Source organism: Cygnus atratus, chromosome 6 (genome assembly GCF_013377495.2).
Source record: "Cygnus atratus isolate AKBS03 ecotype Queensland, Australia chromosome 6, CAtr_DNAZoo_HiC_assembly, whole genome shotgun sequence".
Classification (NCBI taxonomy): Eukaryota; Metazoa; Chordata; class Aves; order Anseriformes; family Anatidae; genus Cygnus; species Cygnus atratus.
This window is the reverse complement of record NC_066367.1, coordinates 35,114,676-35,128,846: the sequence shown is the minus strand read 5'-3', so window position 1 is coordinate 35,128,846 and position 14,171 is coordinate 35,114,676. Positions and strand designations below refer to the sequence as shown.

The window sequence follows — 14,171 nt, the reverse complement described above, 5'->3', positions numbered from 1 at the left end:
TTGTCAAGGGCTGGTTATGTGTAAAGGTGTTTTGTGGGTGCCAAGAGGTGGGGGTGCCGCGGGGGCATGCTGTTTGTGTATTTTTTGCTGTGTTAATGATTTGCTCCTGTACATAGAAATTACTCAAATTGTTGTGATGTTCTTGCTTGTGTGCTTTGCATGGTCAATGTATATACAATGTGTATTTTGCTTATTTTTTAAAAAATAATGATATTTTTGATCTGGGTGAAAACAAGATTATTTAGATGGAATACTAGAGCTAATCCTGGAAGCTTCTCCTGACTTGAGTGATATAACCATTTTGGGTTAAAGTTAAGTAGGGTTTTGTTAAATAGTGTTTTGTCTGAGTCTGATTACAGTTAGCATATGCAGGGCTGATGGCCTAATACACAAATTTTATGGCCAGTAGGTTGTTTTCAGCAAAAATTAATTCTGACAGACACAGCAAACTTCAGTATTGTAATTCAGCAAATATAATTAATCCAATAAAATAATCTAATTTAGCTATATTTATGATATATTGTCCATTATTGACATTAATGGATAGTGTTAGAACATGAATGTATAATATTAATCTTTTATTACTGCCCCTCCCTTCTCTCTCAGATCTCGATAATGTAGAAGGCATAGCAGTGGACTGGATTGGAAATAATCTTTATTGGACAAATGATGGCCACAGGAAAACAATCGCTGTAGCCAGACTGGAAAAGGCTGCTCAGAGTCGGAAAACTTTGTTGGAGGGAGACATGTCCCACCCTAGAGGAATTGTTGTTGATCCAGTCAATGGGTATGGAGTAGTCTATCATGTTTAATTCATATCTTTATAGGATAAATACAGGATTGAATTTTGCTTAGGATGGGTCTGTAAAGCCATATGGTAGTCTAAAATTCTCCAGTAGTCTAGTCTATATCTCTAATTCCTGACAAGAATTCTTGCCTGAAGCCTTGAGAAGAATGTGTATGCTCAGACACAGCTCAACCTATGTCAAGTTAATTTGAATGTGATTCACCTTTTGCTTGAACAAATTGAGTGTATCAGACCTGTATGTATTTTTAATATTAGGTGAACTCTATAATACTCTTCTTTATTTCTCTCTTTTTAAGTCTCTATTTCTCAAGTTAATTAAAACCATATCCTTGTACACATTAGTTTACAAAAATAAATGAGACAGGTATTTTTCACTACTAATATAATTGGTTGTTATAGGCTGCATAATAAAAAGAACATTATATTAGTGTGTTACGGTTGTGGTATACCTAAAAATTCACTGATACAATTATTCAGAAAATTGTCACTGGGGAATGATTTAGGCAGGTAACTCTAGTGTGGCTGGATTGATTGCTGTTTTTCTAGTACTAGAATGTATTTACACTATCAGGTTTTCACTTTTGAGCTTGTCCTTGAGGAATGGAAGTGACTGTGGACAGGCTACAATTAATTAAGGTCAGATAGTAAGAATGTAAAATCAGACCACAAACCATAGCCATACCTAAAATTACTTTGTTAAATTTTCCAGCTCAGTAAATGCATGGCACAGGAAATAGTGTATGAAGATGTATTATCTGGAAAGGACTATTATATAAAACACTTCTCTAATAAAATAACTTGCCCTTCATGATCATGCTTCTCATGGAAGCTTTTCCTGAGGGATAGCGTTTATTATGACATTTTAATTATGTTTAGAAAATATTAGTCTTGATTTAACCAACACAGAAGTATTAACTGCATTTTGAGATACAATTAAAGCACATTAACGTAAATGTCCATTACTGTAAGCATGTTTTAGCTTATGACATGATAACTAGAATAAGTACAGACAAAAAGTTAATGGAGGAAAGCTCATTAATTGCTCTTTAGCAGTCATGTAAATATGTGTAAAACATATTTTGGCCTTCAATATAAATTCCATACTGACCTGTGTCTTTCCTTGAGCTTTACAGCATTTATAGGTTTTAAAATTCTGTGATTAAATGTAGTGTTTTTTGAGTTAGAAAATATAGTGAGGTTTATAAGCCTCATGGATCAAAAATTTGTTTATGTTCTTAGCATATATTTGCAAAGATACTAAAAGAACCCAATACAACCTTCTTCATGTTAGAATCATGTTAGATAGAAAAGAAACAAAAGGTGTACACCTGCATATCTCTAAATCTGTGTAATGATGGTATAACTTTATTTCTTTCCAATTTCTTACATAAAAAAAAAAAACCTGATCAAATTATTCTTAAACATAAAAGTGATGTGAATAAAATGCTTGACCAGTAGATTTGAAAATGTTTGCCTGAGTGTCTTTTAATTTGAACGGATTTGTCAGGAAAGCCGTTTTTTTCTTCATTTTTTTCCTTCCTTTGGAAACATGGAGACAATCAGGATTAAAATTCCAAGCTTTTATTCTTTAAAGTAACAACAAATTAGGTGGATTGGGATTACAGAAATTATTTCAGAAACTTTGATTTCAACAGATTTATGATTCTAAAATTAGGTGAGACACCTAAATACCTAAGAAGTCATGACACCTTTAATACTCAGAAGTAGGACCATATTTGTTTAAGAAACATAATGTTTTTATTCTATTTAATGCTTAATAATGGCAAACCTATACTTGGCTTTAAAGTATACATCTGTTACAAAGTAAGTATTTTCCTCATATTAACGTTACCTTCCATCACAGGATCTGGAATGCTGTTTAGGGGCTTCATAGATTACATACTGGCTTCTGTGTGTTTTCTTTCCATGAACCTGTGCTTTCCTTTTGTAAGAAACACGTAGTATTTCGTAGCATGTTTGCTACCCTCGGCTTTTGTATAAGTTCAGGTTATGTATTTTAAATTGTTGAAATCAGAATTGTCACCAGCAAATTCTGTAATAAGGCATCATAAATTCACTAATTCGATTAAAAAAAAAAAAAAGAAAAAAAAAGAAAACACAGGGTGTGCTTGTAATGGCCAGTAGAGAGTGTCTCAGAGAACTCATCTGAGTGAATACAGTTAGATGACTTACTGCAATGTTTGCCTGATTTTCCAGAGTAGCGTAGGTACTTATTTTTTGTAGTTTTGGTTATCTACACTGCTGCACTTAAAACTACGCTAAAATTGCCTACTAGCCGTACTAGAGATTTTTCAAATACTTCTTCTAGACATCTAGTTCTAAATATTTTTGTAAGGGATAGACTGCTCATAACAGTTTCAGAGTAATTTGGCTGCTTTCATGTGGGATGTGAAGTTCACAGAACATCAAGGTTATCCTGTAGCTATTCAACTAGAGTGCAACTAATGTATTGAAGTTTTTTGATAGTATTAAGTATAACAAAAAAATCAGATTTGCATCGTAAAGGCAAATTAGACTTGGCAAAAACAAACAAACAAAAACCCACAACTACACAACAATTAAAGTTCAAATTTCATGACAAAGTCAGTAAAATGCTGGTTTAAAAATCATAATTCTGGTGTGATTAAAAAAGGGTCCTAAACAATTCTTTCACTTCTCATGTCAGTCCATTTGGCATTCATGTAATTCATTACAACATGAGAAAAAATCCTTAAGTATCATTTTAGCAGCATCCGGCATACATGGAAAGTAAATACCGTTATATAGCAGTGGAAAGACATGCAAAGACTTGCAAAAGACAAAATTGCTCTGGCTTGTGGGTATACGGTTCCAAACTTCCGTTAAAAGTCTACAGTATTATTCACATGATTAAAATGGTATCTAAATGTTCATTTTTTATGATTTCATAGATGGATGTATTGGACAGACTGGGAAGAAGATGAAATAGATGACAGTGTGGGAAGAATTGAGAAGGCATGGATGGATGGCTACAGTCGGCAGATTTTTGTAACATCAAAGATGCTATGGCCAAATGGTTTAACTCTGGACTATCATGCTAATGTGTTATACTGGTGTGATGCCTATTATGATCACATTGAAAGGATATTTTTGAATGGAACTGACAGAAAGGTAAAAGAAAAATACTGCTGCTTTGCCACAGGCGTGCTCTTTCTCTGGATTTTATTGTGTTATGTTAAAAATACTTTTCAAGCTTTTTAAAGTGTGTGTAACCCTGTGGCATGTCCAGTGTCATCTCTGTTGAAACAAGCGATGTTGGCAGTCTCCTGCAGAAGAACAAAATACAGCTTAAAGTTTTCATCTTTACTTTAGAAAGTGACACAAAAGTTGTTTTTTTTTTTATTATTAATATATTTTTCTCATGTGACAATGAATTTCACCTTGATTGATCCATCAAACTACAGAGAGCTTTTCAGTAAAAAAAAAAAAAAAAAAAAAGTCTTCTTTTGACTCTGCCAGAGCAAGGCTTTCATTTAGCTTTACTGCTTTTGATGAATCTCAGGACCTCATTTGAACATTTGTGGTACTATGTAGAGGGGAAACACTCAACAAGTGCAGACAACAACGGAGAGAGATTGTTTTAGTTATTACTAATGGCTGTATTAACTAGATACAAATCTTTATAGAAGTCCTATGTTTTTTTCTAGAAGGAACAAGCACAGAACAGACATATGGAAAACAGCTGATGCTTTAGACTGGAATCTAATCATATGGGAGAGGTTTAGCATCTATTTCATAAAATTAGTACCTTGACAATTTAAATTTTTCCTTTAGTGTTAATAGAGAGTGGCAGGCATTAAGTCCTTTTACTTCTGTGTAAGGATTTTTTTCACAAATTCACTTGTCCTTTATTCATGATTCCCTCCATATGATGGCCTTAATAGGACCAATACGCAGATCTCTAGTACTGAAAATAGTGACTGTAGACACCATTCTCCCTGGTACTTATCCCTGTGCAAGCACATATTGCTTTTAAAATCATTTATATTGGATTATCTGCTCTTAAACCTGTATCAATGCAGCAGTGTTGCAGTTTGTCACAATAGCTAGGTTGGGATTTACATTTAGTGCTTATACTTTTGCTCCAAATCCATTATGGTCCTGTAATGGAGGGGGCAGGAGGGTAAGTGTACCGGGAGCAAGGCAATTTTAATCAAAGATCTTTGTCTACTTTCCATGTTAGACTTGTTGGAAAGTTCCTGGGCAGAACAGGTGTAAACAAGTAAATGCAGCTGCCATGAATTACACATGGATTAGTAGTGAGAGATGCTGTTTTTGCCTCCTGCTGTAACTGCTGAATAATAAGAAGCACCTGTCTTTATAGGCTTTATATTGAAGTGTCACAGAATTGTTCTGTTGTTGGTTGTTGTTGATTTTTAAAGGTTTCCTTATATAATCCTGTGATTTAAATAAACTTTAGAGACATCTGAGTAAATTGCATGCATCCAAAAATAACTAGAAGATACTTGCTTTTGATGCTGGGTCCTTTGTTATTTATTCCAGGATATTCTGGTTAAAATATAACTGGGTCAGTAGCATCTTTAATTCTGTAAGTGTTGGCATAGTGAAGATTTCGGGGCTGGGGAATTTCTAAATTAATTCCACCAGTAGTTGGTGGATGATTGACTGATGGATTAATTTTTATCAAAAGCAGTTAACTGAAGTGTTTTGACCATTAAATAAATGGTCAAATTAAATAAAATAAATAAATACATTCCAAAGCCAAATAGAAAAATTGAAGGGGAAAGTGAGATGCTGTTTTGTCACCTCAAAGCAGTTGTATTTCAACAGTTTATATCTCCTTATTCTCTTGGGTATATGTCTCTAAATAGAGACAAGGTACAGAATCCGATGAACTGCTTCACTGTTTCTGGAGGCAAGATAGAAATACACTGTTGGGCATTAGTTCAAGGAAGTAGCCCAGCCAACAGAAGAATACTGGAACTTAATCATCCCAAACAGCAGTTGCTATGATGAAGTATAAAGACAGCATTCCCAGAAGTAGATGATGTAGACTTTTGCTGTCTTCTATGTCTTTCTAAATTAAATCATTCAAATTAATGCAATTTTCATAATGGTAAAACTTTTTTTTAGTTTTAATTCTGTAGGAAATATTTTTAAACTATACTTCTTTATCAGATAGCTCTGTAGTTGTAGTTGTATTTCTTGTTAACGAGTCCTGAGACTAGAGCTATAGCAAAGACATGGGTTTACATTCCTGCAGCCAATAAAATAGAGACCAGATTTGGTTATAATTTGTAGTTCTATGTATGTTAATTAACCAGAAGCAGAAGATTAGTGGGGAAAAATAGTTTTTACTATTATGGGAATAAACTGTGGCATGTTTTGTTTTGTTTTGTTTTTTAAGTTACCATAACCCCAAAATAATGGGGAATTTAATAAGCAAAAATAAAAAAAGTAGTTTCTGCTCTTTGCTTCACATTTGAACAAAAATGAGCAACTCATACACACTGTTCTTTGCTTTTGGTAGAAGCAAGAGTACTGACTTAAAACCTAGTTGAGGTAAAAATCACTCCAAAATATGGGATTGACTGTTTATAGGAGAAGAGGATTTCAGCAACATTTCAGAAGGAGCAAATATTTGATATCTTTCACACATATCCAAAATGATTATAAATGAACATGCTTCCATGATAGGGAAGAAGGTAGATTTTTACTGAACGTAGTAATTGCATGGTTACCTGCATTCCTGTGCATTATCCACTTAAAATGAATGTATATGAAGTTCTGGAGTTAACTGTTGCTGGTGCACAGAACAGTTTTACACTATTTAATTCATTGCATTAAATTGCTATGTCTGCACATTGCTAATCTCCTAATCTCAGTTTTCCTGTTTCCTGTTTTATGTTCTCTATAATGTATGCTAAGAAAAAATAATTATTTTAACCTTGCCAATGATCACTAATTAATTGCAGGTAGTCTACAGTGGGAAAGATCTGAATCATCCTTTTGGACTATCACATCATGGAAATCGTGTTTACTGGACAGATTATATGAATGGGTCTATTTTCCAGTTGGATCTGGTTACAGGAAATGTGACACTGTTAAGAAGTGAGAGACCACCTTTGTTTGGGCTCCAGATTTATGACCCACGCAAACAGCAAGGTATTAAAAAGATATGATTCTTCAAAGCTCTGTTATAAAAGGATATTTTCCATGCTGATTATGGCATGACAAAGACAATTCTTAATATTTCAGTCCATTGATGTTAAAATTGATCATCTTGTGCTTATTAAAAACAGTGAGCCAAATTAGTATAACTGTATTTCTTCTGTGTTTATTACTGTTTTCCTCATATGTGAAAGAGACACTGAAAATATAAAACAGAATGGATAATATGTACACATTGGCTCATACACATAAAATACTTTGTTTAATTTGCTTTTTCTTGGGTAAGATCTTCATCAGCAATATATGACTTAGTCTGCTGAAAGTACAAGGTGCTGTTATACAGAATCCAAGTCAGTGGCCTTTGAGAGTAGTGGAAGAGTAGGTTGTTTATGCTAGTTGTGTCAGTAGAGAAAAGAGATAAAAAGCCATAAAGTAGTATGGATAGTTTAGAAAATGCACACAATTTAATTCACATTTGTATTTTACTGAAGAAAACTTTGGAATCCATTTACTGCATACAGAATTTAGGTAAGTGTTGAATATTTGCTTTCTTTAGTGAGAACATGTTTCTGGTTAATGTCTGCTACCAGAGATTGAAAGCATGAAACTAAATATCAGGAATGAGTATAAGTAAAATACTGTTTTAAAAGTGGACTATGTTAAATATTAATATCTTTATAGATCTCAAAAAGAAAAATGTCAAGCCTATTGGGCTATCATTTTTGACATGTACAAGTAGAACAGTGTTTCGTGTCCCACAGTTCCTACAGAAAATCAGAGACCCTCAGATATTTGCAGTCCTGTAATGTTTGATCCTGTACATTAACCGAAAAATAACAAAATAGAAATTTCACCATTTATCCCAATGCTATTTAGTACAGATACAACTTTAAGATGTACTTTGCTCAGCTGTAATAGCCAGTATATTAAAACGGTGGAGTTTTTTTTTAGGTTTGCAGGACATCTCACAGGTACCTTGTCACCAGGCTTAAAATTCAGCTTTATTTTCACAGTATCATCACCAGTATGCAACAGTGCTTGTTAGAACACCTGACAGCTGTCAGTAACTTCATGTGAACTGCATATGGTTTAGGGGAAGAAACAACAGGGGAAAAGAAAGCAAAGAAATAGCAGATGTGTTCATCAAAGAGTAGTGTAATGTCTGCATTGAATTCTGTCTGCCGTGATCTCATTATACTTCTAATTTCTGTTTCCTTTCTCTTTTTTTCTTAGTCTGCATTTGTAGTCACATTGTTTGAACATGTGCAACTGCCATTATAATTCAGACCATTTCTATATATACTGTTGGATTTCTTAAAACTACTACATTCATGGCAATCTGTCATCACATGTAGATGTGACATATTAAATAGTTTCCAACATTTATTCATCTCCTAAAACGTGAGATAGAATGCTATGAGCTAATGATGTAATTGCTTTTTATTCTTACAAGTTATTGCAACCTGTATCTGAAATTATTTTTATATTGTAAGCTGTAGTAAACAAACTATGAGAATAATGTTTCCCTAAATGGAGAGGATAACAGTAAAAGGATCTTCAAATGCTTACATACTCAAAAAAGAAAAATAAAAACAAACATATAAACAAAACTTGTTCTAGCATGGTTGTTAGTTTTAAAGTTCCCTTTCTTGCTTTTACAGGTGATAATGCATGTCGTGTTAACAATGGAGGTTGCAGTACTCTTTGTTTAGCCATTCCTGGAGGCAGAGTTTGTGCCTGTGCTGATAATCAGCTTTTGGAGGAAAACAGTACAACTTGCACAAGTAAGCTTTTTAAAGAGTTCACTGGAAAATATTTTAAAATGTCTGATATGTTAAAGGATTTAAATATTTCACTTATCTCTTTTACAAAATATCAGAAATATAAGAAAATTTCAAGGTAATAATCTATATGAACTGGTTTCAGATTATTATATGGACTTAATATCTTTAGCTGAAATCAGGCATAGAAAATATTTGTTCTCAAGATGTTTATAAAATCCATCAAGCAGATATTTATATACATAATATGTCCTTACATAGGCTATGCGAATTTGCCATCTTTTCCTTTCATCTCTTCCTTGGATATCTTCATTGAAACACCAATAATATTCATAATAAAATGTGGGATTTAAAATTAAAGTTAATATCAGATAATATATGCATTAAAAAAAAAATTACACAACATTTTGTAACTTAAAATTTTGATTGATCTTTTTGATCTCATTCGTTAGTTCTTGAAGTGTAGTGTGTAAAACTTTACGTAGCTCTCCAGCTATAGACCTTGTAGAGCTGAGTAAAGCAAAAGGATTATTTCATATCATGATGAACATTATTGAGTTTACAATTACCTTGAACTTGACCCAAATGCATGACTGGCAGAGCCATCTCTGTTGCTAAAGAAAACTTTTTCTTTTTAGCAGAAAATACTGGAAGGTGGATTTAGCACTGGTAAGATGGAATGTAAGCATTAGAGAGAGGCTAGACACTTTCATATCTCAATGAAGTATCTTTCCTGCTTTTTTTCCCATCTGACTTCAGTGCCCAGCTCTTTCCAAAGACTTTGGTGTTCCTGATAGGGTCATAGAGTGATGTGTTGTATTTTACACACTAAAGATTCTGAACCTTTTGTTGAGAAATGTATCTGTCTGGATTTACCAGTAAGCTTGTAGCTTGCTACTTAATTCTGCCGCCATAGAATTTTATCCTTTACTTGCTGAGTTTGTACCAGTGCATAATGCAGGTGTTTGAGTTGTTGCTTAGATACAAGAATCAGCTTTTCAGTAATCATTTTCTGGCCCTTAAATGTGCAACAGAATTTGGATTGTCTGTAAGAATATTTTCTTTTCACTGTCAGTGAGGCATTACAATATTTTAAACCTGTATCTTTACACTATCATCTTATGCATCAATTAAAAAAAAAAAATTAAAAAGATTGCCATTCTGTTATGAGTGGCATATTCTGTTCCATTTATTAAAAATACATTACCTCAAGTATACACTCAGGTCTGCATGCTGCTACAGGCTTTGGGAGGAATTACCTAAAAAATACAAAGTTTACTAAAAACTCCTCTGAAGAGTGCTAACAAAAAAAATGGTATCTATTTATATAGAGGTACTATTGCATTCTGTATGTATCAAGCTGATAAATCACATGTGCTTCTGGGATATTTTTCCTAGTTAAACAGGGAGAAGTGCTACCACAGTTTTGCAAAGCTGAACAGTTTCAGTGCAACAATAAGCGCTGTATCCAGGATCGCTGGCGCTGTGATGGGGATGATGACTGCTTGGATGGCAGTGATGAACATTCTGAAATTTGCTGTATGTATTCTTTTAAATTTTAACCCACATTTCATACTTTATTTAAAAACCTGGAAAAAAAATAAGCACAAGCAATATCCTTAAGTCATTTATGTAAATCTTTCATTTTCTTGCATATAATAATAGTAGTATTTTTAAATGACACTTATGTACTAGTTTCATAGCTTAGTACAAGAGCAGTATGTCAGTCATACTGATTTTGATTTTGGCATTGTTGTTTCTAATTCTTTCTGTGGAGGGATATTTTGCTTGGTTTCCCATTATTGCACTTTTTGAATAGGGTCATAGAATAGTTGAGGTTGGAAGGGGCCTCAGGTTGTCTCTAGTCAACCTTCTTCTTAAGCTGGGTCAGCCTCACCTTGGCAGCTGCCTTGGTAGGCAGTTCAAGGATAAGTACAGTACCTGATGGCAGGGAATGAAGATGACAGACAGACAGATCTCTGTAGCGCCTACATGCTGAACAAGAGGTAATAGACACAAATTGAAAAGCAGGAAATTTCATCTGAACACAAGGAAACATTTTTATACTGGGAGGGTGGTCAAACACTGCAATGGATTGCCCATCTATGGATATATTTGAAACTCAAAAGGGCATGGTCCTGGGAATCCTCCTCTAGTTGACCCAGCTTGAGTGGGGGATTGCGCGAGGTGATCTCAAGCAATCTCTTCCTACCTTCAAGTATTCCGTGATTCTGTAATGTTTTATTTATTTATTTATTTATTTAAGAAGAAAGAATACAATACTTCCAGTTATAGCAAGATGTAATCTGTCTTTAAAAATTCAGTTTCAGTAGAGCTATAGTATTGTTGTTATCTTTACTTTAGAGTCCCAGTGTTGAAATGAAAATAGTAGAAAGCATACCAATTATGTATCTGTGTCGTTCCTGGAAAGGAGAGTTGCAGCTGTGAAAATTCCTCTTTCCCTCCTCAGTTTGTTGCAATGCTTGCCTATTTCTATCATTAGATCATTTCCCTAAACCAAGTCTCCTTTACAGAAATGAAAATTCATTATTTATTTTCCTATCAGTTGTAGACATGATGAACTCTTCTACTCTGAAGCATTGTTCTCTTTGTCTGAAAACTTCTGTCATGGTCTCTCAGTCTTTTCTCTCTTAAAAAAAACAACTCTAATGTTTTGTTTTGTTTTGTTATTTTTATTTTTTTCACAATAAATTGTTTTGTTTATTAGTTTGTTTAGATTTCTTTGCTCTTTATTGAACATTGTCAAATGATCCTTGGGGTTGGGTGTCCAAAACTGGATGTATGTACTTCTGCTGAGGTCTTTATGAACCTGATGAGGCTGAGAGAATTTGTTCGTGAGGATTGAGAGTGGTGTTTATATATCCTTAGGTAAATCTTGCTTGTTTCACACAGGCTTGATGTTGATACATACCGAGTTTGTCATCCTTTGTAATCCCTTGGTCTTTTTCTTTGTAGCTGTTACATAGACAATTTTTCTTTTATCCTGCATTTATGTATTTTGATAGCTCCATGTAGTAGTTGTACTGATTTAAGTCCTAATTCTTGTCAAGACATTTGTCCAGTTGATCTGAATTGTAGTGCTTACTAACATAATACAAAGGATTCTTATACTTAAATAAGGAGTTCAACTAATAAAAAGAGTAAGAAGGAAAATCTTTTGGCAGAGTTGAATTGATTCTCATTTAAATTAGTGTAATTTAGACCAATTCATTGATCAAAGCCCATAATACTTAGGGGATTTATATAGATATAAAAGAAATCATAATCTGGTCCAAACCTGTATGTGACATACAGTTAAAGAGTCCAGTATGATAGCAGTAATATTCCTTTTCAACAGTTGCTATAGTAACTTCAATAGATTTTTTTTTAATTAGCCTGAATTATTTGCAGTTATGAATAGAATACACACTCGTTAAATATATATAAGCAAAAGCTTAAATACCATTAAAAATAATATCTGTCTCTAATAATAAAGTCAGATTTAAAAAAAAAAAAAAAGTCTCCCTGTTTTACTTTCATCACATGTGTGATAGCAGTTTTATTTGCCAGTCATATTGCAAACTAGGTTGCTTCGTAAGTGTAATACAACTTGGAATACCTTTTTGCTCAGATTATTAATTTTTATCTCAAATGTTCTTGCACCTTCCGCACAAAACACTCATGAAGGGTTCATGTGCTATTGGTATCACACTCACTCTGTGTTGTTTTCAATAGGAAGAATAGGTAGAAAGGTCAAAGATAAAAGCTACTGAAATGTCAAGGATAAGCCTGCAAGATGTCCTTTCATTTTAAATACCATTTGTTTCCAGATATATGTTAAACTTTAAAAAAGAGACTGTGGATGGCTGAGTAGGTAGAAGAGAACATTAGATTTTTATTTTTTATTTATTTTTTTTTTAACCCAGCATTTGAAACTGTGTATAGTTTATTGCTCTTGTGTAGATGAGCAAGATCTGCTAGTAATAGACCCTGTTATTAGCATAAAAGAAGCAGAACTTACATATTTGTCACATCTGGAAAAGGAGGTCAGCAGCATTTACATAATTTTTGTGCTTTCAAAGTCTTCCTTCTTCCAGTGATATTTGGTAGCTAGCAAAAACAGGTTTGTGAGATACCTTTTTCACTCTTGAATACCAGATTTTTGTCACTTTTACACTGCAGCTTATTTTACTTTTTGACACCTGAAATTCTCTGGTAAGTAAAAAGGAGATGTATGTATGGCCATTGACAGTAACGTGCATCATTTCAAACACATTTTATAACCTGCTCAAATCTCTGCTCACTGTTGTATAATATTTTGGATATGTGCTTAGCAGTTTACATCTTTGTTCCCTTTGGTGTTCTGTTTTGCTTTGCTTATATGCGCTTCAGTTTGCAAACCTCATTTTAGATGGATTAAAACAATAAAGTAACTCAATGACATCCTTTTTTTAAGGAAATAGCAATATTGTGGCAGCAAAGCCCTACTAATGCAACAAAGCCTAATGCTAGACTTCACAGAGGATCATTATTATTTTAAATCAAAACTGAGAACTGAGTTCACTGATATTCATTCTCCAGTTCCCAGTTTCTCAGGTAGCACTTGTCCCTGTAGTCTACCAATATTATTTGTGAATGATGTGGATGACAAGCCATAATGGCAGTTGAATACTCAACATATTTCCTGAAACCCTGTGAGGATTCTTGAATGTTTCATCTTTGCCCTTAAGAATCTGACATTGATTGTCTTTTGTCTCTTGATTGGAATGTCTTCCAGCACTACTCCTGTTCTGTACATTCCCCGTATCTTCAGTCAGTGACTTCAGCCTGCCTTTTGTTTCTGTCTGGTTATATACTGCCCCTTCTCTTCCTTATGTGGATGTTTTGAGAATCTGTATGGGGATGTTCTTATACCCTGACGACCTGTGAAGTGCCATCAAGACAAGGCACTCAGATCTTTCTTTTTGTGCTACTCATATTCTAATTTGTGCCAATATTAACATTTTTGTATTGCTTCTCTTTGTTTTTGCTTTTAAGAAACCTGCCTGCCTTCCTTCTCCCATACTTACATTCCATGTAAATAAATAGACCTGTACTGACTTAGTTTTGGGTGAATTGAAAAGAAACGTATTCTGTCTAGGCATGGCATACTGAATGTTTAGATCCATACTTAATGTTCCAAACATGTAATGAACGTCTTGGATCTCATTTTGGAATTTGGGCATGCGCTCAGGTGGCTCACGTTAAGGTATTATTAAGGTAGTCTTGAGTATTTTAAAATACTTATTAGTGTTTGTTCCTTTACTTTTAAAAGAAAAGGTATCTGAAATTTGTTTAGTTAGACATAATCCCCTAGCATCCATGTGTTTGTACTAGAGAAAAAAATTACCCCTCTATTAAAAATTAGATAG

General features: G+C 33.7%; 1 protein-coding gene across 1 annotated transcript in view; it reads left to right on the top strand.

The window, feature by feature from the left end:
- The window catches only part of LRP1B (LDL receptor related protein 1B), a 509,529-nt gene that overhangs the window by 260,841 nt on the left and 234,517 nt on the right, over window positions 1-14,171 (top strand). The window contains 5 exon segments of the mRNA XM_050711674.1: window positions 607-787; window positions 3,739-3,958; window positions 6,784-6,973; window positions 8,641-8,763; window positions 10,159-10,299. Coding sequence (XP_050567631.1) covers window positions 607-787; window positions 3,739-3,958; window positions 6,784-6,973; window positions 8,641-8,763; window positions 10,159-10,299 — 855 coding nt within the window.